The sequence below is a fragment of the Heteronotia binoei genome, chromosome 15, assembly GCF_032191835.1.
Source record: "Heteronotia binoei isolate CCM8104 ecotype False Entrance Well chromosome 15, APGP_CSIRO_Hbin_v1, whole genome shotgun sequence".
NCBI classification, from domain to species: Eukaryota; Metazoa; Chordata; class Lepidosauria; order Squamata; family Gekkonidae; genus Heteronotia; species Heteronotia binoei.
The window spans coordinates 61,107,445-61,131,913 of NC_083237.1; the positions used below are offsets into that span (position 1 = coordinate 61,107,445).

Genomic DNA, 24,469 nt, shown 5'->3' on the forward strand with positions numbered 1-24,469 from the left:
AATAGCCAAATATTGGAAGAAAGGGAATTGCCCAAATTTGGAGGAATTGGTGGGAAAAGTGCTTTTTGCCGCTGAGGCAGATATACTTTCAGCACTTCTGAAAGGGCAGGCGAAACCAGTAGCAAGTAATAAATGGAAGAAATTGTACAGATGGATTGAAAGGAAGACAGAAGGGAAAGAAGGGGGGGGGAATTAGGTTAAAGAGGAATTTATGTTATGATAATAATCTACTTTATTTAAAAGTGATAATTAACGTGTTGTTTGAATCCACTTTCACTCTCTGTTTTTTGTTTTATGTTTCATGTATAGGGATTACTCAGAATTACCCGGATGAATGTTTAACTCTTTTGTTAAGATCGTTTGTTTATTCTCAATAAAGTTATAAAATTAAAAAAAAATATTTGTGTTTCCAGAACAGCATGAAGGTAGCATTAGCTACATGAAAGCGATTAAAGGATAGTTTTGTTCATGGGAGAAGGGGTGTGTGTGTGTAATGTTCAGTAATTTGTTTCATCTTCTATGTTAGTACCAGGATAATCTGGGGTAGTTCTGGTCCAGATTTTCCTCAGGGCTGGTCAGAGTCCCACGACCCTAGATCACATATACAACTGAGGAATGGATAAGAAACCCAATAAAAATTTCTTGAGTGTTTTCAGCTAATATGGCTTAGCTGGTGAGTGGGCTGTTGTTGGTGATGTACCCACAAGATGTTTTCCACCATAGACAATTAACTGACTTGAGCCCAGAGAGACCTTCGTTTGCTCTTTCTATGGGTTGATGTCAACTTTCCCATTTCCAGCCCAGCAAGTTCAGCCTTGTTCGAAGGACTCATTTAGCATGGGAGCTGTCCAAAGGGGACAGATTCAAAGCCTGGAAAGAAGATGAACTGTGGAGCTGTCCAGGCAGTCCTGAGGCAAGAATTGGTGTGAGGAGATGCTTTAGCAATGCGTCTTTGCCCCACCCTTTCTGATGTCCTCAATGGGGACTTCACATCAGGAGACTCAGCACTCAGTTCCCTCCTCAGCAGTAGGGCTATTGTGTGGGATGCCCCAAACTGCGAGATTCAGGAGTCCCAAACTTTTTTGAACCTGTGGGGCAGTTTTGGAATTCTGACCCAGCATGGTGGGCACAACCCCAAAATGGCTGTCACAGAGGAAGTAGAGCCAGACACAAAATGGCTGCCACAGCTTACCTCCCTTGTACTGTGGTGACGGCTACTGCCAAAGTAATGTTCATACAACTAATAAAGTCTTCAGTGGCCAATCGCTTTCTGAAAACATTGGCACGTGCCAGGGAAAAGTTTCCGTGGGCACCAGGGCGCCCACTGGAACCACACCTGGGAAACCCTGTGATAGATGCACATTTCATCATTGAGATTCATACATTGAAAGTGCCAGTTTGGTGTAGTGGTTAAGTGTGTGAACTCTTATCTGGGAGAACCGAGTTTGATTCCCCACTCCTCCACTTGCACCTGCTGGCATGGCCTTGGGTCAGCCATAGCTCTGGCAGAGGTTGTCCTTGAAAGGGCAGCTGCTGTGAGAGCCCTCTCCAGCCCTACCCACCTCACAGGGTGTCTGTTGTGGGGGAGGAAGGAAAAGGAGATTGTGAGCCGCTCTGAGACTCTTCGGAGTGGAGGGCGGGATATAAATCCAATATCTTCATCTACCTCACAGGGTGTCTGTTGTTGGGGGGGAGAAGGTAAAGGAGATTGTGAGCCGCTCTGAGACTCTTTGGAGTGAAGGGCGGGATATAAATCCAATATCTTCATCTACCTCACATGGTGTCTGTTGTGGGGGGGGGGGGAGGTAAAGGAGATTGTGAGCCGCTCTGAGACTCTTCGGAGTGGAGGGCAAGATATAAATCCAATATCTTCATCTACCTCACAGGGTGTCTGTTGTGGGGGAGGAAGGTAAAGGAGATTGTGAGCCGCTCTGAGACTCTTCGGAGTGGAGGGCGGGATATAAATCCAATATCTTCATCTACCTCACAGGGTGTCTGTTGTAGGGGGGGAGGTAAAGGAGATTGTGAGCCGCTCTGAGACTCTTCGTAGTGGGATATAAATCCAATATCTTCAACCTTGGGTCAGTCATAATGCTCTCAGAGCTGTTCTCTCAAGAGCAGTTCTCTCAGAGCTCTCTCTCAGAGCTCCCCACCTGCCTCACAGGATGTCTGTTGTGGGGGAGAGGAAAGAGATTCTGAGTGGGGTATAGATTTAACTCTTCTTCTTCTTCTCTCTTCTTCCTCCTCTTCCTCGGACAAACTGGAAAAAAATGCTAACCTAAGTGTACCACCATGTAGTAGAATCTTGCATGGCCACATTCAGGTTGTAGCCAGTGAAAATGGAGGGAGGGAGCAGGGAGTTAACACTGGTTAGATAGCAGGAAGTCTAGAGGCTCTTCACTCAGACCAGCAATAAATTTGAATCCAGACGAAACCAGCCAATCCCATGTATTCCACATTCCTCACAGCCTTCATGTTGTTCCTCAGGATCTCTTATCCTCACAGGAGTGGGGATCATTGGATTACAGTGAGAGGGTGACGGTGGGAAAATCCCATTCCACAGACGGGAAATTTAGTCTGAATGCGCCCCATAAACTTGAACTTCAGTAGCTAATCTTATGTGGATTATTGAATGGATGAGATAACAAGATAAATCATTTTGATCAGCCAAACAAGAATTACTTTAGAGAACTCTTTCATGCACTTGGCTTTGGCTACAACCTCTTGATAAAAAGCTATTCCGTCACTGTGACCAGTATTCCTCTGAGCTGAGTTAGTGTGAGCTCACACATTTTTTGTCAGCTCAGTAAAAAATGGCCCTAGAGCAAACTAATTTATACAATAGCTCACAACTTTAATGGCAGTAGCTCACAAAGCAGAATTTTTGCTCACAAGACTTTGTTTAACTTAGATATATCATGTATAATGATATGACGAAGATCTGGGATAAGTTTAGTAGTAAACTCACATATTGGGGTTGCTACCTACATTTTTGCTGATCGCTGTTAAACAAAGTACTATCTATAGGTAAATAAAATATTTCAGGACATGGATTTCAAAGTTCCTATTGTTCAATTTTTATTTAAAACAGGTTTTCAGCATTCAATTTCGGGGGATGGAATATTTGCTACCCCTTTTTCTTTCTATGCAACTTAGTGTTCCATTTGGAAACAGAGGCCCGTAGTCTGCAGTTACTTAAGTTCCTTTGCACCCTTCAGCAAGGCGGCAACTGTAGATCACCTGGGATTACAACTGATCTCCAGGGTGACAGAAATCAGCTCACTCAAAGAAAGTGGAAAGGTGAACTCTATGGTATTATACCCCATTGATGTCCCTCCCTTCCCCAAACCCTTAAGTTCCACCACCACCACCCCTCCTAATTCCCAGGTATTTCTCAACCCAGAGCTAGCAGCCCTATCAGCAAGGGAATGCTCACCTTTAAACCTGAATGAATTTCATCACAACCTGAAAACTACACTCACCTCACGTTTAACCACTCCTTCTAGACATATATATTTAACATATATGAAACCCATCTTCTACTATATTTTAATGTATTTTTTTCCTAATGGCAAACTAGAATGATGTATATATTTATGTTACATGTTAAAAGGTAAATTAGTTGGACAGGAAAAACTTCTGGGAAAGAAATGCCTTCTTTTTGACCCAGATTTATTAGCAATAGAATAATTAACAGGCATTCTCACATTCGGACATGTTACTGTTTTATGGTTTCCCACGCTAATTCAACCCAGATCAAAGGTTTTTCCGAATTTGTTAATTTTACTGTTCTGCTATTGGATTTTAACTTTGTACCACTTGGCATTCCAAACCCACCAGCTATATGTGTCTCTGCTTACTGTACCTCATTCCTGAAGAAGTGTGCATGCACAAAGAAAGCTTACATTCTGAATAAAACTAAGTTGGTCTTAAAGATGCAACTGACTCCTATTTTGTTCTACTACTTCAGACCAACACAGCTGCCTATTTGGATCACTCTCCTAGAGTGATGTTTCCTTTCATAGAATCATAGATCTGGAAGGGACCACCAGGGACATCCAGGCCAACCCCCTGCACAATGCAGGAAATTCACAAATACATCCCCTTAAATTCACAGGATCTTCATGGCTGTCAGAGGGACACCTAGCCTCTGTTTAAAAACCTCCAAGGAAGGAGAGCCCACCACCTACCGAGGAAGCCTGTTCCACTGAGGAACCACTGTAACGGTCAGGAAGTTCTTCCTAATGTTGAGCCGGAAACTCTTTTGATTTAATTTCAACCCACTGGTTCTGGTCCTACCTTCTGGGGCCACAGAAAACAATTCCACCCCATCCTCTATATGATCCTATCACCTTTCAGCCGCCTCCTCTCCAGGCTAAACATGCCCAGCTCCTTCAACCTTTCTTCATAGGCCTTGGTATCCAGACCCCTCACCATCTTTGTCACTCTCCTCTAGTGACATTCCAGCCAGCTAGACAACCAACCTCCTTAAAAGCAAGGAATTTGTAGATCTAGCACACAACATACATTTCCTCACAGAGTAATAGCCATGTCGTAATCTTGCACACCACATGAAAATCTCACACAACGCCACATTAAAATCCAGTATTCTAAAAGATGCCACATACCCAATTATTGTTCTTATAAACTATCATCGGAACTCCGGATCAGAATCACTGTCAGAGCTGAACGATACATGGTCTCTTTTGTTTACCTTAGCAAAGTTTCCTCGGCCGACTTTTTTTCCTGCGATTTAGCTTTTAAAATCTCTGCAGACTCTTAAAAAATTCTCCGCTGGCAGATTTCAGTCTTGGAGATGACGATCCCTTTGCTCGGTGTGCGGGGAAGACTCTCACAAGGTGTTGGGATGTTTCGGGTACCCGTCAACCTGCAGGCGATATGGATCCCACTCAGTAGCTATATAGCACTTGGTTGCTATGATTTGTCGGAAAAAGCAGACATCCCTATGGTTCTAAGCTGAACAAGGTTACCCAGTAAATGTAACACAGAGCCCCCACTCGATGGCCTGAAAGCAACACTCTCCCCATTGTATGGATGGACAAACAAAGGGTTAAGTGACTCCCCGAAGGTTCCACAAAGTGTCTGTGACAGAACTGCCCGCCTAAGGTACCAGTATGGCCTCCGTTGCCATAGCAGCCAGCGACACAACCAACCTCACAATTGATGCACTGACAGTCTCCCTTGGTGGCGTTATCTTCCATCGTACTCGAGAGGAAAGGGCAACGGCTGCATGAACCCAAAACCTGCAAAAATAAAAATGCCACGTATAGACACAAGCAGGGATGGTTCCAGGTTTCATAGGGTCCTGGGCAGTTAGTACCCAGGGGACCCTTCCCCTTCTTGGCTTGTCACGATGCCTGCCCCACCAGCCTGCACTCTCCTCCCCGAGCATAAAGGAGCCAGTGCCAAACCAGAAAGGAATAGGGTTGCTAATCCCCGGGTGGGGCAGGGGATCCCCTGGTTTGGAGGCCCTTCCCCCGTTTCAGGGTCATCAGAAAGCGGGGGGGGGGAGGGAAATGTCTGCTGGGCAGTCCAGACCAATTCCCATAGAAATGTGGGTAACTGGGGCTCTAGGGGGGAGAGCTGTTTTTTTAGATAGATGCACCAGATTTTCAGCATAGCATCCAGTGCCTCTCCCCAAAATACGATCCGAGTTTCAAAAAGATTGGACCAGGGGGTCCAATTCTATGAGCCCCCAAAGAAGGTGCCCCTATTCTTCATTATTTCCAATGGAGGGAAGGCATTGAAAAGGTGTGCAGTCCCTTTAAATGTGATTGCCAGAACTCCCTTTGGAGTTCAATTCTTGCTCCTTGCTCCTGGCTCCACCCCCCCCCCAAAAAAAGTCTCCTGGCCCCAACCCCGAAGTCCCCAGATATTTCTTGAATTGGCAATCTTTTAAAAGGTTTATTTAGATTTATTGATGAATAGCCTGGCTGATAATGCAGACTTTACACTTCAGTAAGTCTGCTAGACCTTAAGGTGTCATGGGATTATTTTCTTGTGTGGGTGTGTGTAGAAGAAGAAGAAGAAGATATTGGATTTATATCCCGCCCTCCACTCCGAAGAGTCTCAGAGCGGCTCACAATCTCCTTTACCTTCCTCCCCCACAACAGACACCCTGTGAGGTGGGTGGGGCTGGAGAGGGCTCTCACAGCAGCTGCCCTTTCAAGGACAACCTCTGCCAGAGCTATGCTACAGCAAGGCCATTCCAGCAGGTGCAAGTGGAGGAGTGGGGAATCAAACCCGGTTCTCCCAGATAAGAGTCCGAACACTAAAAACACTAGAACACTAAAAACTAGCATGCCTCCTGCTCTAGAGAAACCTTGTGCTTTCCTCGACTGAGCCTAAACCTCTGTGAGACTTGCCAGAGTGAATACGAAGTGCCCGTGGGCAGGAATTTGACAGGCAACAACAGAGACGGGTGGGGAGACAGCCAGAAATGCCACACAGGCTCCAGCCAAAACAACGGTCGATGCTCCTCCCCAAAACTGAAAGCCCTGCCCTCTTTGTAGTCTGACATAGAGACACAAGCAGATTAGAGTTGGCACTGCATGTCTTATTTCAGGTTGCTAGTGGAATGCCGCCATGCATACCAATGCTCACCGAAGAGGGGGAGGCACTCAAACAGCAACATAAACGTTTGGTCCTAATTAAATCAAAAATTGCAAATGCAATTTTGGGCTGTACCAACAGAACGAAGTATAGTGTTCCGATCATGTGAAGTGATGGTATCGCTTTACTCTGCTCTGGTAAGACCTCACCTGGACTATTGTGTTGTTTTGGGCACCACATTTTAAGAAGGATATAGACAAGCTAGAACGGGTCCAGAGGAGGCCGACGAAGATGGTGAGGAGTCTGGAGACCAGGTCCTATGAGGAAAGGTTGAAAGAGTTGGGGATGTTTAGCCTGGAGAGGAGGCGGCTGAGAGGTGATAGGATCACCATCTTCAAGTACTTGAAGGGCTGTCAGCTAGAGGATGGTGTGGAATTGTTTTCTGTGACCCCAGAAGGTGGGACCAGAACCAGTTGGTTGAAATTCAATCAAAAGAGTTTCCGGCTCAACATTAGGAAGAACTTCTTGACTGTTAGAGTGGTCCTAAGATTGGTCTTTCTATCAAACATCCAGCTGGAACAACAGAATAGACAGAGAGAGAGAGCTCTCCCAGTGCACAGACTCTTTATCTGGGAGAACCGGGTTTGATTCCCCACTCCTCCACTTGCAGCTGCTGGAATGGCCTTGGGTCAGCCAGAGCTCTGGCAGAGGTTGTCCTTGAAAGGGCAGCTTCCAGGAGAGCTCTCTCAGGTCCACCTACCTCACAGGGTGTTTGTTGTTGGGGAGGAAGGTAAAGGAGATTGTGAGCCACTCTGAGATTCAGAGGGAAGGGCAAGATATAAATCCAAAACTTCTTCTAAATACAACTGGACTCATGAGTGTGCATGCTTATTCCCAGAATAAAACTTTGCCTTAAAAGTGCCGCTGGAAAGGGTTGCCAAGTCCAATTCAGGAAATAGCTGGGGACTTTGGGGGGTGGAGCCAGGAGCAAGGTTGTGACAAGCATCATTGAACTCCAAAGGGAGATCTGGCCATAACATTTAAAGGGACCACACACCTTTTAAATGCCTTCCCTCCACTGGAAATAATGAATGATGGGACACCTTCTTTTGGGGCTCATAGAATTGGACCCCCTGGTCCAACCTTTTTGAACCTTGGGGTGTGTTTGGGATAGAGGCACCAGATGCTAGCCTCAAAAACACAGCGCCCCCCTCGATCAATTCTCCATTATACCTTATGGGAGTCTGTCTCCCTAGGGAATGATGGAGTGTACAACAGACATTTCTCTCCCCCCTCCTCGCTTTCTGATGACCCTGAAGGGGGGGGCACCAAACCGGGGGATCCCCTGCCCCACCTGAACATATGAACATATGAAGCTACCTTATACTGAATCAGACCTTTGGTCCATCAAAGTCAGTCTTGTCTTCTCAGACTGGCAGTGGCTCTCCAGGGTCTCAAGCTGAGGTTTTTCACACCTATTTGCCTGGACCCTTTTTTGGAGATGCCAGGGATTGAACCTGGGACCTTCTGCTTCCCAAGCAGATGCTCTACCACTGAGCCACCGTCCCTGGGGATTAGTAAAGCAAAAAAAAAAAAAAACACCGCATAACTAAATTGTTGCAATTAGGGTTGCCAATCCCCAGGTGGGGGCAGGGAATCCCCCAGTTTGGAGGCCCTCCCCCCGCTTCAGGGTTGTTAGAAAGCGGGGGGAGGGGAGGGAAATGTCTGCTGGGAACTCTATTATTCCCTATGGAGATTTATTCCCATAGAAAATCATGGAGAATTGATCTGTGGGTATCTGGGGCTCTGGGGGGGGGGGTGTTTTTTGGGCTAGAGGCACCAAATTTTCAGTATAGCGTCTAGTGCCTCTCCCCAAAGTACCCCCCAAGTTTCAAAAAGATTGGAGCAGGGGGTCCAATTCTATGACCCCCAAAAGAAGGTGCCCCTATCCTTCATTATTTCTTATGGAAGGAAGGCATTGAAAAGGTGTGCCGCCCCTTTAAATGTGATGGCCAGAACCCCCTTTGGAGTTCAATTATGCTTGTCACAGCCTTGATCTTTGCTCCACCCCTAATGTCTCCTGGCTCCACCCCCAAAGTCTCCTGGCTCTACCCCCAAAGTCCCCAGATATGCCAATTGGACTTGGCAACCCTAGTTGCAATATAATACTGAATATAGTTCTTGGAACAATATCTAAGTAAAGAGCGTTTGTGCACTTATATTGCAACATACAGTTACGCAGTTTTTCCCCCTTTACTAATCTGTACACGGCTGTTTCCTATTTGATTATTTTCCCACCTGGGGATTGCCAACCCAACTCTACCCCGCGGGACGCCTCTGTTATTCTGCGGCCCCGGGAGAACAGCGCTGCGCCTTTAAGACCTGCTCCTCGGAGAGACCGCTCTATCCCTCGCGTCTCTGTGACCCTTCACAATGAGGCGGAAGGCTGGTTCCGCTCCGCACCGGAAGTAGCGGCGGGGGGCCTCTCTATGGCCTTTCCTCCCCAGAGTTCTTTGCGTGTCCTTAATAGGAAGCGTCGCCGGCGCCGCTGCGGGGGGATCGTCGCGTGTGCTTCCCCGGGCGTGCAGCCTCCTCCGCGACGGCCCCTCTCCCACTGACCTTGCCGGGCAAGGAAGGGCAGCGAATGGGCCTGCAGTCCCAAGCGCCGGTGATGCATTTCTTGGCCAGTCGATGGGAGCAAGCAGCCAACACGCACGTGGCTGGGAAGGGAAGGTGAGTGGCGGACGGGGGACCGGGGTGCAGTGTTCCCTCTAAGCCAGGGCTGGCCGAACTTGCTTAGTGTAAGAGCCACATGGAATAAATGTCAGATCTTTTTTTTAGATCCACAAGACATGAACGTCAAATGTTTGAGAGGCGCAGGAAGGGAGAGGTAGAAAGAAAGCAACTTTAAAGGGTGATTAACATGTGGAATTCACTGCCACAGGAGGTGGTGGCGGCCACAAGTATAGCCACCTTCAAGAGGGGTTTAGATAAAAATATGGAGCACAGGTCCATCAGTGGCTATTAGCCACAGTGTATGTGTGTATATAACATTTTTTGCCACTGTGTGACACAGAGTGTTGGACTTGATGGGCCGTTGGCCTGATCCAACATGGCTTCTCTTATGTTCTTATGTTCTTAAACGCACTTTTCCAAGGCGCTGGCTGACTTGGCTTGGAGAAGTGATTTAAAGACACAAATGCCTTCTCCGAGCCACCCGATGAGGCGGTGGGGACTTCCAAGAGCCACACGATAGGTGTGAAAGAGCCCCATGTGGCTCCCGAGCAATGTTCCCTCTAAGGTGAGTTAGTGTGATCTAGCTTACAATTTCTTAGCTTCCAGCTCACACCTTTTTGTCTCAGCTCAGGAAAAATGGCCCCAGGACTAACTAATTTATGCAGCGGCTCACAACTTTAATGCCTGTAGCTCACAAAGTAGAATTTTTGCTCACAAGAGTCCACAGCTTAGAGGGAACATTGCTCCCGAGCTGCGGTTTGGCCACCCCTGCTCTAAGCTGTGGTGAGCAAAAATTCTACTTTGTGAGTTACTTGCATGAAGGCTGCAAGCTATTGCATAATTTAGTTTGCTCTGGGGCCATTTTTTTCCTGAGCTAAGATAAAGAGCCGGGGGCTAAAAAAATGTGAGCTGGCTCACACTAACTCAGCTTAGAGGGAACACTGCTGGGATGTCAGGCCCTCCCCTCCCCCCTTTTTAAAGGAAGGGATCTTTTTCCAAAGAAGGTTAGCCAGGACCTAGAGGGATGGGGGCTTAGAATTGCGGAAACTCCTGGAGATTTGGAGATAGAGCCTGGGAGGACAGGGATCCCTGTGAGGTGCAATGCCATAGAGTATCCTTCAAGGCATGTATTTTCTCCAAGGGTCTCTATAGTCTGGAGATGAGTTGTAATTTCAGAAGATCCCCAGTTCCCACTTGAAAGCTGGCATCCTTAGCACTCGGTTCTGCCTTTTAGCCTTACAGCAGCACTGCCAGTTGGCTAGGCTATGTATTTAGATGTTTTAAGGCCGGCTTTTGTCCCCAGCAGGGCTCCAAAGTGGCTAACGAAGTCATGAGTCATGCACACAAAAGCTTATATGCAGTAAAATGTTGTTTGTCTTAAAGCTGTCAGAAAGTGTAGATGACTGGGGAAGGCAATAGCAAGCCACCCCGTAAAAAGTCTGCCATGAAAACATCGTGATGCAACGTCACCCCAGAGTCAAAAATGACTGGTGCTTGCACAGGGGACTACTTTTACTATGCACACGGAAACTTTCTCTGTTTAATCCTCACAACAACAACCCTGTAAGGTAGGTTAGAGCGAAAAGGTGACTGGCTCAAGGCCACCCAGTGAGCATTAATGGAATTTGTAGCTTCGAGCTTGGGTTGGCTGGATGCTGCTCTTAACTGCTACATCATGCTGGTTCTCTGAGAGAGACCTGCCCAAGGTCATTGGAGGGACGGTGGCTCAGTGGCAGAGCATCTGCTTGGGAAGCAGAAGGTCCCAGGTTCAATCCCCGGCATCTCCAACTCAAAAGGGTCCAGGCAAGTAGGCGTGAAAAACCTCAACTGGAGACCCTGAAGAGCCACTGCTGGTCAGGGAAGGGACAGTGGCTCAGTGGTAGAGCATCTGCTTGGGAAGCAGAGGGTCCCAGGTTCAATCCCCAGCATCTCCAAAAAAGGGTCCAGGCAAATAGGTGTGAAAAACCTCAGCTTGAGACCCTGGAGAGCCGCTGCCAGTCTGAGTAGATAATACTGACTTTGATGGACCGAGGGTCTGATTCAGTATAAGGCAGCTTCATATGTTCATATATGTGTAGTGGTTTATTTAAAAGTAGTTTGTTTACCACATTTCTGAAAACTGTGATCACTCAGTATGGCTTTAGCTTTAAACAAATTGCATTAATTTAAAGTCACTTCATTTCAAAAAACACAGGCTAACCACTGTTATCTGGGGCAGGAATTTACAATACAATGGAGTGTTGGATTAGGTCATGGCACACCCAGGTTCTTGATATCTTTATCAGAAGTCCATAATCTCTGTGCCCTAAATCTTTAACCCAGATAACAGAGGCAGAAACATCGAATACCGCAGCAAATGCAGATTTGAATGATGTGTTCTGAATGGGCTATACTGTACTTCCTTCTGTGGAGAAAGGGCACCGTAGTTTTTGGTTTGTGCTGATTTGAGGGTCTGAGTGATGTGATGGAATGTTAGCCTGGGGCAGGGGTAGCCAAGCTTGCTTAAAGTAAGAGCCACATGGAATGAAAGTCAGATTTTTGAGAGCTGCATGATATGAGCGTAAGGTTTTGAGAGCCACAAAACATGAATGTCAGATGTTTGAGAACTGCAAATTGGGGGGGAGGTAGAGGTGGAAAGAAAGCAACTTTGACTTTAAATGCATTCTCCAAGCCACCGGATGGCTTGGCTTGGAGATGCAATTTAAAGAGACAGATGCCTTCACCAAGCAGGGTGGTGGGGGCTTTAAGAGCCACACAATATGTGTGAAAGAGCCACATGTGGCTCCCAAGCCACAGTCTGGCCACCCCTGGCCTAGGGTCTGGACAACATGAGTTGGAATCCCTGCTCTGCTATGAAACTTGCCAGATGACGTTGGTCCAGTCATTCTTTCTCAGCATATTGTATTTCATAGGCTTGGTGTGAGGACCAGACTGCCTTGAAGCCCTCTGTGGGATAAAAAAAAACATATATATCAAACACTGACTTTCCACGTCAAATGCTCCCCAATTCTGGTTGGATGCTGTTGCCTGGAGTGCCAGAATCTAAGCGGCTTCCCAGGAAAGAAAGCAGAGGGAAGGTGGACAGGACTTAATGTAAGACCAAGGATTCTTTAGTTAAGCATTTTTGTTCTTTAGAATCTCCCAGATGGGGCAAGAAGGTAACATCTTTCCACTGTTGTTGGGGGTGTGTTTTTTTTGTTCTCCAGCTTGTAGTATTCAAAGATATACTGCCTCTGAGAGGTTTCATTTAGCTACCTCAAAAGCTGTTGTTAGTCCTCTCCTCTAGGTTTCCCCCCACCCCAATCCTTTGCATGAATAGCAAGCTCTTCCCTACTGAGTTGGCCCTAATGCGCTCTCTATAGCAGCATTGTCTTTCCCACAGTCACGAGTCAGAGATGTCTTTGGGAAACTTTAACCAAGGCACAAAGGTCTTCCTTCCTCCAGCACTGAGAGATACGCTGCCTGATCGTAGACACTTCCTAAAGAGTTGCTGCAGATAATAGTTGTTGATAAGCTTAGACTCCATGATTCTTATCCAGCATACAAATTGCAGGATATCTTGTTAATAGCCCTTTTTTTTTCTTTTTGTCATCACTTTAAAAATGTGCAGCCTGTCCCAGCCCTAAAATACAGGATGAGTAGCTGAACAAGGCCTTTTCAAAACTGTCTTTTAAATGTCCAGTAAAATTTCTAACATCAGACCAAGAGAAAGAAATGGGGGGAAAGTTCAAATCCTTTTCATTCCTGGTGGCTTGATGCTGATGACTTGAGTTCGTGTCACTTACTCTTTTATTGTGGACCTCTAGTGTTTTAGTAGTTCTTCGAGAATGTTTGCCCAAGGCCTTTTCAAAACTGCCTTTTAAATGTCCAGTAAAATTTCTAGCATCAGACCAAGAAAAAGAAACGGGGTGGGGAAAGTTCAAATCCTTTTCATTCCTGGTGGCTCGATGCTGAGGGCTTGAGTTCATGTCACTTACTCTTTTATTGTGGACCTCTAGTGTTTTAGTAGTTCTTCGAGAATGTTTACCTTGGTTATCGAAGTACAGATGGGGAAGTAGAATGCGTTAGGTTGGGTAAAAGAAGAAAAGCAATCCGGTATGTGTGTGTTGCTTACTTATTGCATCATTGTGGCTGAGCATTTTTCAACCCTTCTCCTTCCTACAAAGGAAACTCTTCCTTCTCTCACAATAACATCTGTGGACAGGACAAAATTTGGGTCCAGGGGCACCTTTAAGGTCAACGAAGTTTTATTCATGGTGTAAGCTTTCATATGCAAGCACACTTGGTCAGATACAGATGTTGGTTTTAAAGGTGCCACTGGACGCAAGCTTTGTTGTGCTGCTTCAGACCAACTTGGCTAACCCACCTGAATTTATCTATGGGCACAATGAGGAAGGAATATTTCTCTCACTCCTGTGGAGGGCATTTCATAACTCTTTGCATTAGTTCTCTCTAACCCAGGGGAGTCAAATAAGTGGTCCAGGGGCCAATTCAGGCTCCCGAAGGCTCCTATCAGGCCGCCGAGCAACTGGTTCTTGTCTGCTTCCTTCTCCCACTCTCTTGCTTCCTTCTGTATCAGCTTGCTTTGCAACCTTGCTCAATCGCACAGGAGCTACAGAGCAAAACCACAATTTTCTCCATTGTTTGAGGCTCCTCTCCCCCAGTCCCCTGGGGAAGGAAGGAAAGAGCCAGAGCTTCCTTTGCCCAGTTTCCTGGATCCTATGGCAAAAATACAAAGAAAGCACCTTTAAGACCAACAAGTACTAATGTTTTAAGCATGTTTTAAGTTTTTTTTTTTTTTAAATCGTTAGTCATGTTTGTGTCCTTTAAAACAGGGGTCTCCAATCCCCGGGCCGTGGCCTGTTAGCAACCGGGCCGTGAGTTGTATAATTATTTCATTATATATTACAATGTAGTAATAATAATAAAGAAGAAGATGACGACGACATTGGATTTATATCCTGCCCTCCACTCAAAATCTCAGAGTGGCTCATAATCTCCTTTACCTTCCTCCCCCACAACAGACACCTGGTGAGGTGGGTGGGACTGAGAAAGCTCTCCCCAGAAGCTGCCCTTTCAAGGACAACCTCTGCCAGAGCTATGGCTGACCCAAGGCCATTCCAGCAGGTGCAAGTGGAGGAGTGGGGAATCAAACCCAGTTCTCCCAGATAAGAGAGCCATGGCTGACCCAAGGCCATTCCAGCAGGTGCAAGTGGAGAAGTGGGGAATCAAACCCGGTTCTCCCAGATAAGAGAGCCATGGCTGACCCAAGGCCATTCCAGCAGGTGCAAGTGGAGGAGTGGGGAATCAAACCCGGTTCTCCCAGATAAGAGAGCCATGGCTGACCCAAGGCCATTCCAGCAGGTGCAAGCGGAGAAGTGGGGAATCAAACCCGGTTCTCCCAGATAAGAGAGCTTTGGCTGACCCAAGGCCATTCCAGCAGGTGCAAGTGGAGGAGTGGGGAATCAAACCCGGTTCTCCCAGATAAGAGAGCCATGGCTGACCCAAGGCCATTCCAGCAGGTGCAAGCGGAGAAGTGGGGAATCAAACCCGGTTCTCCCAGATAAGAGAGCTCTGGCTAACCCAAGGCCATTCCAGCAGCTGCAAGTGGAGGAGTAGGAAATCAAACCCGGTTCTCCCAGATAAGAGAGCTCTGGCTGACCCAAGGCCATTCCAGCAGCTGCAAGCGGAGAAGTGGGGAATCAAACCCGGTTCTCCCAGATAAGAGAGCTCTGGCTGACCCAAGGCCATTCCAGCAGCTGCAAGTGGAGGAGTAGGAAATCAAACCCGGTTCTCCCAGATAGAGTCCACACACTTAACCACCGCACCAAAATAAAGGGCACAATTGTATCATCCCAAAACCATTGCCCCCCCCCCCCCCCAGTCCATGGAGAAAATGTCTTCCACAAAATTGGTCCCTGGTGCCAAAAAGATTGGGGACCGCTGCTTTTAAAAGTTTATCTCTCTGCTGCCTAAATAGGTACATAAATGGCCCAACACGGCCTGGCCCGGCCCAACATGGTCTCATTTAGGTCAAATCCGGCCCTCATAACAAATGAGTTTGACACCTCCTCCAGCCCGTCCTTTTCCTTGAGGGTATGTTTGGATAGCAGAAGCATAGAGATGCTTCTCTGAAGACTTCATCGGTTTTTGGAAATTTTGGGGCGCGATAAAAAGCCAGTGTAATGTTTTCTGTTTTGCAATATGTTTTTAGGATGAAGGACCAAGATGGCTGTTAGTGTGTAGCAGTAGAAAAGAGCGAAAATTCAGTAGCACTTTAAAGACTAACAATACTTGTGGGAGGAGAGGAGGTTTCTCCAGTTACTGCTCACTTTGGTTTGAGTTCGTGTCACTCATCCTTTTATTGTCGACCTCTAGGATTTTAGTAGTTCTTTTAGAATGTTTGTCTTTGGCTATAAAAGTACAGATGGGGAAGCAGAAGCATAGAGATGCTTCTCTGAAAACTTTATTGGTTTTTGGAAATGTTGCAGTGCAATAAAAAGCCTGTGTAATATAAGTAGAGAGACAGTTTGGTTTAGTGGTTAAGTGCGCGGACTCTTATCTGGGAGAACCGGGTTTGATTCCCACTCTTCCACTTGCAGCTGGTGGAAGGGCCTTGGGTTAGCCATGGCTCTCATAGGAGTTGTCCTTGAAAGTGCAGCTTCTGTGAAAGCTCTCTCAGCCCCACCCACCTCACAGGGTGTCTGTTGTGGGGGAAGAAGGTGAAGGAGATTGTAAACTGCTCTGAGTCTCTGCAATTCTTCTTCTTGTTCAGATACAGCTAGAATGTGGGTCCATCTGTCCTTATATCTTGGAGAGTGGAGTGATTTCTGATGCCAAATGACAATATTTATTTATTACATTCGACTTATATCCCGCCCTCTCCGCAAGCGGACTCAGGGCGGCTCACAACATCATGTCAATACAATTAAACCAATAAAACATATAAAACCATAATTTACATAATTCAATTTTTAAAAACCATTCTGTGGTGCTGCATCAATACAATATAGGCGGCATTGAATTTTCGAACAGCGATCACCAGCATTATGTGTGGTGTCCGGTGGCAGCCCTCTTTCAGTTAAACATCGAAGGCCCGCTTAAACAATTTGGTCTTACAGGCCCTGCGGAACACAGACAGATCCCGCAGGGCCCCTATGGCTTCTGAAAGGGTATTCCAAAGTTCTGGTGCTGCCAGAACACCAGAACAACAATAGAGGGTGGATTGCAATAGCAGGCGTGATTGGATTAGCTGTGATCTGCGGAGGGGAACACCAGAACAACAATAGCGGGTGGATTGCAATAGCAGGCGTGATTGGATTAGGTGTGATCTGCGGAGGGGTAGTAGACGTGGAGAGAAATCAGCATTGATAATGAGACAGGAAATCTAGGTTTGCATTCAGTCCAGGAGGATGCATTCTCTTGAGCTTCAAGTTATCAGTTGCAATTTGGTGGTCTCTTCTTTCTGATCTCCCATTGAAATTCCTTTGTGAGATAAATGCGGCTCTTCGGTCAGCAGCTGAATGTCCTGAAAGGTTAAAACGCCCCCCCCCCCCCCCGTGTTGGTCTTTGAATCTTGATCTGTATTCATGGAAGTCACCACATTTAGGTGTACATAACTATGAGGTTATATTGCTCCAGGAAACCTGGATCTCAGCAGCCTTAGAACTTGATGGCTACTACACCTATGCTATCAAGGCAGTGCCAGGCTGACTCAAAGGTGGCTTGGGTATTTTTGTATCTTCTTCTCTTAAAGTAGACTGCGTGGAACTATGTCCTTTGAAACCCTTAGCCATGGCAGTTCTATTCACTTGGCCTGAGGGTAGCCTTCGAGACCCAGTTTGGTGTAGTGGTTAAGTGTGCGGACTCTTATCTGGGAGAAACAGGTTTGATTCCCCACTACTGCACTTGCAGTCTTGGGTCAGCCATGGGTCAGCCATAGCTCTTGGAGAGGTTGTCCTTGAAAGGGCAGCTGCTGTGAGAGCCCTCTCCAGCCCCACCCGCCTCACAGGATGTCTGTTGTGGGGGGAGAAGATATGGGAGATTGTAAGTCACTCTGAGTCTCTGATTCAGAGAGAAGGGCAGGGTATAAATCTGCCCCCACTTCACAGGGTGTCTGTTGTGAGGGGAGAAGATATAGGAGATTGTGAGCCGCTCTGAGTCTCTGATTCAGAGAGAAGAGCGGGGTATAAATCTGCCCCCACCTCACAGGGTGTCTGTTGTGAGGGGAGAAGATATAGGAGATTGTAAGCCGCTCTGAGTCTCTGATTCAGAGAGAAGGGCGGGGTATAAATCTGCCCCCACCTCACAGGGTGTCTGTTGTGGGGGGAGAAGATATAGGAGATTGTAAGCCGCTCTGAGTCTCTGATTCAGAGAGAAGGGCGGGGTATAAATCTGCCCCCACCTCACAGAGCATCTGTTGTGGGGGGAGAAGATATAGGAGGTTGTAAGCCGCTCTGAGTCTCTGATTCAGAGAGAAGGGCGGGGTATAAATCTGCCCCCACTTCACAGCGTGTCTGTTGTGAGGGGAGAAGATATAGGAAATTGTAAGCCGCTCTGAGTCTCTGATTCAGAGAGAAGTGCGGGGTATGAATCTGCAGTCTTCTTCTAATCATAAACTCCTACTTCCCACCTAAAAGGAGAGGTAGAAAACAGTTGGCAGCAGTTGGAACAGTATGTTGGGTTCCTTATTATGGACCATCCTCGGGCTGAAGTTCTGATGGATGGGGGAAAGTCTGACATTAGAAACCACAGCATTAAGAAATGTCCCCCCACTGGTTTTTGAATGTTGTGGTTTCTAATGTCAGGTTTATGTCCACTTTTTCTTTGTTGTTTGGACTGGCCTGTTTGTCCAAGGTAGAGGGTGGAAGGGCATTGCTGATATGCGAGAGCATGAATCGCATCAGAGGGGTGAGGAGAATGAAGTTTAACTTACCCGTAGTTTTGCAATAGTTAATCCCCTTCCCTCTGGAAATGTTACACGCCAAAAAACAGTTTCTTTCTTGTCGTAACTGGTTTGTGTGCAAATGTAAGAAAACTCCCTCTTTTTAAAAATAACGTTGAAAAAAAAAAAAGCTTGGTCTTGCATGAGTAAATCCTGTACTTCCTTTACTACACAATTTGTTTTCAGTTTTTGTATGCTTCTGCTTCTGACACAGTAGAAAGCTAAGATGCTTGTGCTAAAATACGGCACAGTGCTTTGCAGCTATTTTGTTGTTATGCAGAATATCACAGTGTTGCTTAAAGAAAACTTCATCAACAGGCCCAAGAGTACAACCTTTTATATACCAGGGGTTATAAATGCTGCGTGTTGTGTTATGATAAGAAAATAAGTTTCAATGTTTATGTTTCATTTAAAAAAGTAAGAACTGCGTTTTTTTCAAAATCCCCCCCCCCCTCAAATTTCTGTTTGCTCTCGAGAAGGGAACCCTGACCCCATGGCTTCAACAGCTGGAAACAGCCCATCATCTTTGTGGTAGTTCTAGCAGAGGCAGAGATGAAGAAACAAACTGGTGCAAAGGGAAATAAAATCTTTGACAATTATGCAGCCCCTGCATTTTAGTATGGGAATGGAACTAAGAATCTGAGAGATTCCCCTGGTGAAGCTGTACGTGAAACGTGTGGGGGTTGTAGAATGAATCAAGATCCTGTTTCCCTCTGCACCAAGTTGTTTCTTCCTCTTCCGTTTTGCCTTGGCGTGGCCCCCTTTTTCTTCACTGAGTTTTGGCAGAGCGACACAGCCAATAATCATCTCTTCTACTTCCTGAAATGAATATTACCAGGGGTGGAATTCCAAAGGAGCTCCTTTGCATATTAGGCCACACACCCCTGATGCAGCCAGTCCTCCAAGAGCTTACATAAAAGAGCCCTGTAAGCTCTTGGAGGATTGGCTACATCAGGGGTGTGTGGCCTAATATACGAAGGATATTACAGGGATAACGGGGTGTCGGGGGCAGGTTTTTTCTGCTCAACTACTAGAATGACCAGCCTCCAGGTAGAGCCTGGAGCTTTCGCCAGAGTTAACACTTGGTCTCCAGACCACCACCATGTAAAAAGTCTGCCATGAAAACGTCATGATGCAACGTCACCCCAGAGTGCTTGCACAGGGAACTGCCTTTACTCCAGACATAGAGGTCCGTTTCCTTCAAGGAAATGGCAACTTTGGAAGGGGATTCTATGGTATACCATAGAACAGGAGTGGCCAAACTTGCTTAACATAAGAGCCACAGAGAATAAATGTCAAATGTTTGAGAGCTGCAAGACAGGGAGGAAGGAAAATAAGTGATAGAGGGAGGGAGAGGTGGAATGAAAGCAACTTTAACTTCGAATGCATTCTCCAAGCTGCCGACTGCCATGTCTTGGAGAAGTGATTTAAAGAGAGAAATGCCTTCTCCAAGCCAGCCAGCAGGGTGGTGGGGGCTTCAAGAGCCACACAATATGGGTGAAAGAGCCCCCAAAATTCCCTTCCCTCCCCTCCCCTTCTTCCTTCAAAAGGCATGCTTGATGAAAAGAGGAAAAGGGTTCCCTACATGGAATTCTAGTCTGTGGCCTCAGGAGGTAGGACCAGAACCAATGGATTGAAAATAAATCAAAAGTGTTTCCGGCTCAACACTAGGAAGAACTTCCTGACCGCTAGAGCGGTTCCTCAGTGGAACAGGCTTCCTCAGGAGGCGGTGGGCTCTTCTTCCTTGGAGGTTTTTCAATAGAGGCTAGATGGCCATCTGACAGCAATGAGGATCCTGTGACTTTAGGGGGAGATATTTGTGAGTTTCCTGCATTGTGCAAAGGTTGGACTAGATGACCCTGGAGGTCCCTTCCAACTCTATGATCCCTCAAAAGATTTGGAGAGGCTTGGTTAAGTGCTCCTTTCATCCCTCCCATCTTTTTCTGTTGCTGCTTCCACCTCTTTCACAGAAGGCTCGTGGTGGTGTTCCAATTTCCCAATGTATTAGTCAGTTGACCAGCAATATACAAAATCTCGTAGTCACAGACCACAGTATCTGATTATATAAAAGCATTCTCATATTACAATTCCACCAATGTTAAACCTTAAAAATGGCATTATTAACCAGCTCTACTTTGTTAAAAACTTCCACTTATTTATGGCTAAAAACTGATATTTTGCTAGTGCCTGAGTTACAGACTTCTTAGTATCTTCCAGTAAGTTTTTCAGTAGCGCAAAATCTGCAAATTTCAGATAATTATCCAAAGGTTTAAATTTAGAGTAATGGAAAAATTAACTGATGTGTCTCTCTGGAATAAAGCTCACAAAGTGAGCGACAGTTTCAGCTTCCCTTTCTGAGCATATACAGCAGAGGTGGCCAAACTTGCTTAACTTAAGAGCCACGTAGAATAAACATCAGATGTTTGAGAGCCGCAAGACAGGAAGGAAGGAAAATCGATGGGGAAGGAAGGGAAATAGATGGGGCGGGAGGAGGGAGGGAGAGATGGAAAGAAAGCAACTTTAACTTTAAATGCATTCTCCACACCTCCAGTTTAAAGAGAGAAATCCCTTCTCCAAGCTGGCGAATGGGGCAGTGGGAGTTTCAAGAGCCGCACAATATGCGTGAAGGGGTCACACATGTAGCTCCCAAGCCACAGTTTGGCCATTCCTGATATACAGCATCTTTGGAGGATAAGCCAGCAAAGGAACCTTCCTTGCAATACATTAGAAGGGAGGGCACCAAAACACGCCCTGGAAAAGGCCAATCTGTACTTTCCCATGTGCGATATTAGATAGATATGGGGCCGCAGCAAATCTAGACCAAGATTTTAACTTGCTATACATGCCGAGTAAGAGGGCTTCATCAGTTTGAACCTCAAGCCTGCCAGTCGTTCCGTGTCCACTGCGTGGGGCACCGGAGCTCCTAGCCTGACTGTGGGTAGGTAGAGCCTGCCTCCCATTCCCGAGGTTCCCTGGCGGGGAGGAGCAAATTCCACCCCACTTCCTGTTTTTTTTACAAGCTAGAAGAGCCGACAGAAGGGAGCCGGCCAGATCTGCAGCGATTGCAGTGCAGCGGCTGAGCGGGCTGGCGGAGCCCTCGACAGCATGAGGATCTTTGCCTGGGGGCTCGGCGCAGAGAGCATGCCTCCCTTTCCTCCCCCTCGGTGAGGTGGTTGCATAATGGAAGCCTCTGGGGGAGGCGAGGGTTGGTGGGTGGGAACGTTGCTGGAGGAGCCAGGATAAGACGGGCGGGAGGGCAGCCTTCTGCCTGCTTATCAGACGCCCACACCTACGCACCTCCCTCGTATAATGCTGCATGGACGAAATGGGCTTTGGGTTCTCTTTAGATTATAGGTGAATGAGTTTCAGAGGGGTAGGTGCGTTGATCTGCAGTGGAACGGTTAGAGTTAATCTGAATCGATAAGCACCCTAGAACCCGACTAGAGTTTCAGGGTAGAAGCTTTCCGTAGCTGAAAATAAGTTTGTTTGCGGTTTTGGTAGCGTTTGAGATCCATTTGGAGCTGCTTTTATGTGTTATGCTGTTTTTTTTTTAACGGTGGCTCTTAATCGCCTTTATAATGCTTTCTGTTTTTATTTTATTCGCTTTTGTTAGGTACGTCGGGCAGGTTCCTTGGAGAGGAGTATACAGTTTCCCCCTCAGATAAATAGATAATTTGTTTTCCCGCATAGTTCAGCTCTTGAGAAGCTTGCCCGGCTTCTGCATGCCAGACCGTCGTCTCCCCAGTGATTGTCAGCTTTCCTTTATTAAAAAATCCACAACGCTGAGAACTTTTAATCAGCTTCTGGAAAGATGGAGACGGGCAGTCTGGTGCCCACAGGGATGAAGTCTACAACCATAGGTGATTCTTCAAAGAAGGCATACTAGAGTTCTTTTAAAAAAAAAACGAATAGCATGACTAATTTTGTGTTCAGTGCTTCCGCGTGCACTTGGGCCGTGCTCTTGGATCAGATCAAATTGCATTTAGTCCAGGGCTCCGTGCAAGACCCTTAATGCCATCCTGTGCTGCGTGGTCCATCGGAAACTGTCCAGCCGTCCACTGGTGGATCACAGTTCACTTTAAACTGTTGTCCCCCGCGGGTGGTTGTTTTCCTCTCCTCCATTTTAAACTCGGCAGCAATCCCGTAAGGTAGGTTAGGCTGAAGGAGCGACAGGCCCGAGGTCACCCCAGCAAGCTTGCTTGGCAGAGTCCAGATTCAAACCTGGCTCTCCCAGATTCTACTATGACATTCTGCTACCCGCTGGCTCTCTTCTACTGAGCCAGGGGTGACCAGACTCTGACTCGAGAGTGACATGTGGCTCTTTCACACATATCGTGCGGAGAGCCAGTTTGGTGTAGTGTGCCGACTCTTATCTGGGAGAACCGGGTTTGATTCCCCACTCCTCCACTTGCACCTGCTGGAATGGCCTTGGGTCAGCCATAGCTCTGGCAGAGGTTGTCCTTGAAAGGGCAGCTGCTGTGAGAGCCCTCTCCAGCCCCACCCACCTCACAGGGTGTCTGTTGTGGGGGAGGAAGGGAAAGGAGATTGTGGGCCGCTCTGAGACTCTTTGGAGTGGAGGGTGGGATATAAATCCAATATCTTCATCTACCTCACAGGGTGTCTGTTGTGGGGGAGGAAGGTGAAGGAGATTGTGAGCCGCTCTGAGACTCTTCAGAGTGGAGGGCGGGATATAAATCCAGTCTCTTCATCTACCTCACAGGGTGTCTGTTGTGGGGGAGGAAGGGAAAGGAGATTGTGAGCCGCTCTGAGACTCTTCGGAGTGGAGGGCGGGATATAAACCCAATCTCTTCATCTACCTCACAGGGTGTCTGTTGTGGGGGAGGAAGGGAAAGGAGATTGTGAGCCGCTCTGAGACTCTTCGGAGTGGAGGGCGGGATATAAATCCAATATCTTCAGCTACCTCACAGGGTGTCTGTTGTGGGGGAGGAAGGGAAAGGAGATTGTGAGCCGCTCTGAGACTCTTCGGAGTGTAGGGCGGGATATAAATCCAATATCATCTTCTTCTCTTGAAGCCTCCACTGGCCGATTGGCCAGCTTGGAAAAGGCATTTCTCTCTTTAAATCACTTCTCCAAGCAGAGTCAGCCAATGGCTTAGATAATGCATTTAAGGTTAGAGTTGCTTTCTTGCCATCTCTCCCTCCCTCCCTCTCCCTATCCTTCCTTTCTCCCTCTCTCCCTCCCGGCTCTCAAACATCTGAAGTTTATTATATGTGGCTCTAACATTAAGCAAGTTTGGCCACCCCTGTATAGTGCTGAGAGCCAGTTTGGTGTGGAGAGCCAGTTTGGTGGAGTGGTTAAGTGTGCGGAGAACTGGGTTTGATTCCCCACTCCTCCACTTGCACCTGCTAGCATGGGCTTGGGTCAGCCATAGCTCTGGAAGAGGTTGTCCTTGAAAGGGCAGTTGCTGTGAGAGCCCTCTCCAGCCCCACCTACCTCACAGGGTGTCTGTTGTGGGGGAGGAAGGCAAAGGAGATTGTGAGCCGCTCTGAGACTCTTCAGAGTGGAGAGTGGGATATAAATCCAATATCTTCATCTACCTCACAGGGTGTCTGTTGAGGGGGAGGAAGGTAAAGGAGATTGTGAGCCGCTCTGAGACTCTTCGGAGTGGAGGGCGGGATATAAATCCAATATCTTCATCTACCTCACAGGGTGTCTGTTGTGGGGGAGGAAGGTAAAGGAGATTGTGAGCCGCTCTGAGACTCTTCGGAGTGGAGGGCGGGATATAAATCCAATATCTTCATCTACCTCACAGGGTGTCTGTTGTGGGGGAGGAAGGGAAAGGAGATTGTGAGCCGCTCTGAGACTCTTTGTAGTGGAGGGCGGGATATAAATCCAATATCTTCATCTACCTCACAGGGTGTCTGTTGTGGGGGGGGGGAAGGTAAAGGAGTTTGTGAGCCGCTCTGAGACTCTTCGGATTGGAGGGCGGGATATAAATCCAATGTCGTCGTCTTCTTCTTCTGAGTAAGGAGGACCCTGTGTTGATATGGGATGGGGAGGGAAGAGACGAAAGGAAAACAAAATAAACCCGTCTGGGTTGCCTTACAGTACAGAGGGGATTTTGTCACTGAGATCTGCATGCGCGTGGATGTGCGTACAACCTCCTGGCTGATTGCAAAGTGTTAAGTTACGGTACCACAGAGACATTTGGAGGTCAGAAGCGTGTTTTTTGCCAGGAGCCCAAGTAAAAGGGGG

General features: G+C 47.1%; 1 protein-coding gene across 2 annotated transcripts in view; it reads left to right on the plus strand.

The window, feature by feature from the left end:
* Positions 1-9,126: 9,126 nt before the first annotated feature.
* SLC25A39 (solute carrier family 25 member 39) overlaps positions 9,127-24,469 on the plus strand; it is a 52,911-nt gene continuing 37,568 nt past the window's right edge. For both annotated transcript variants that reach the window (XM_060256082.1, XM_060256083.1), the window contains exon 1: positions 9,127-9,306. In XM_060256082.1, the coding sequence (XP_060112065.1) occupies positions 9,265-9,306 (42 nt within the window). In that variant the 5' untranslated portion in view covers positions 9,127-9,264. The remainder of the gene's footprint in view (positions 9,307-24,469) is intronic.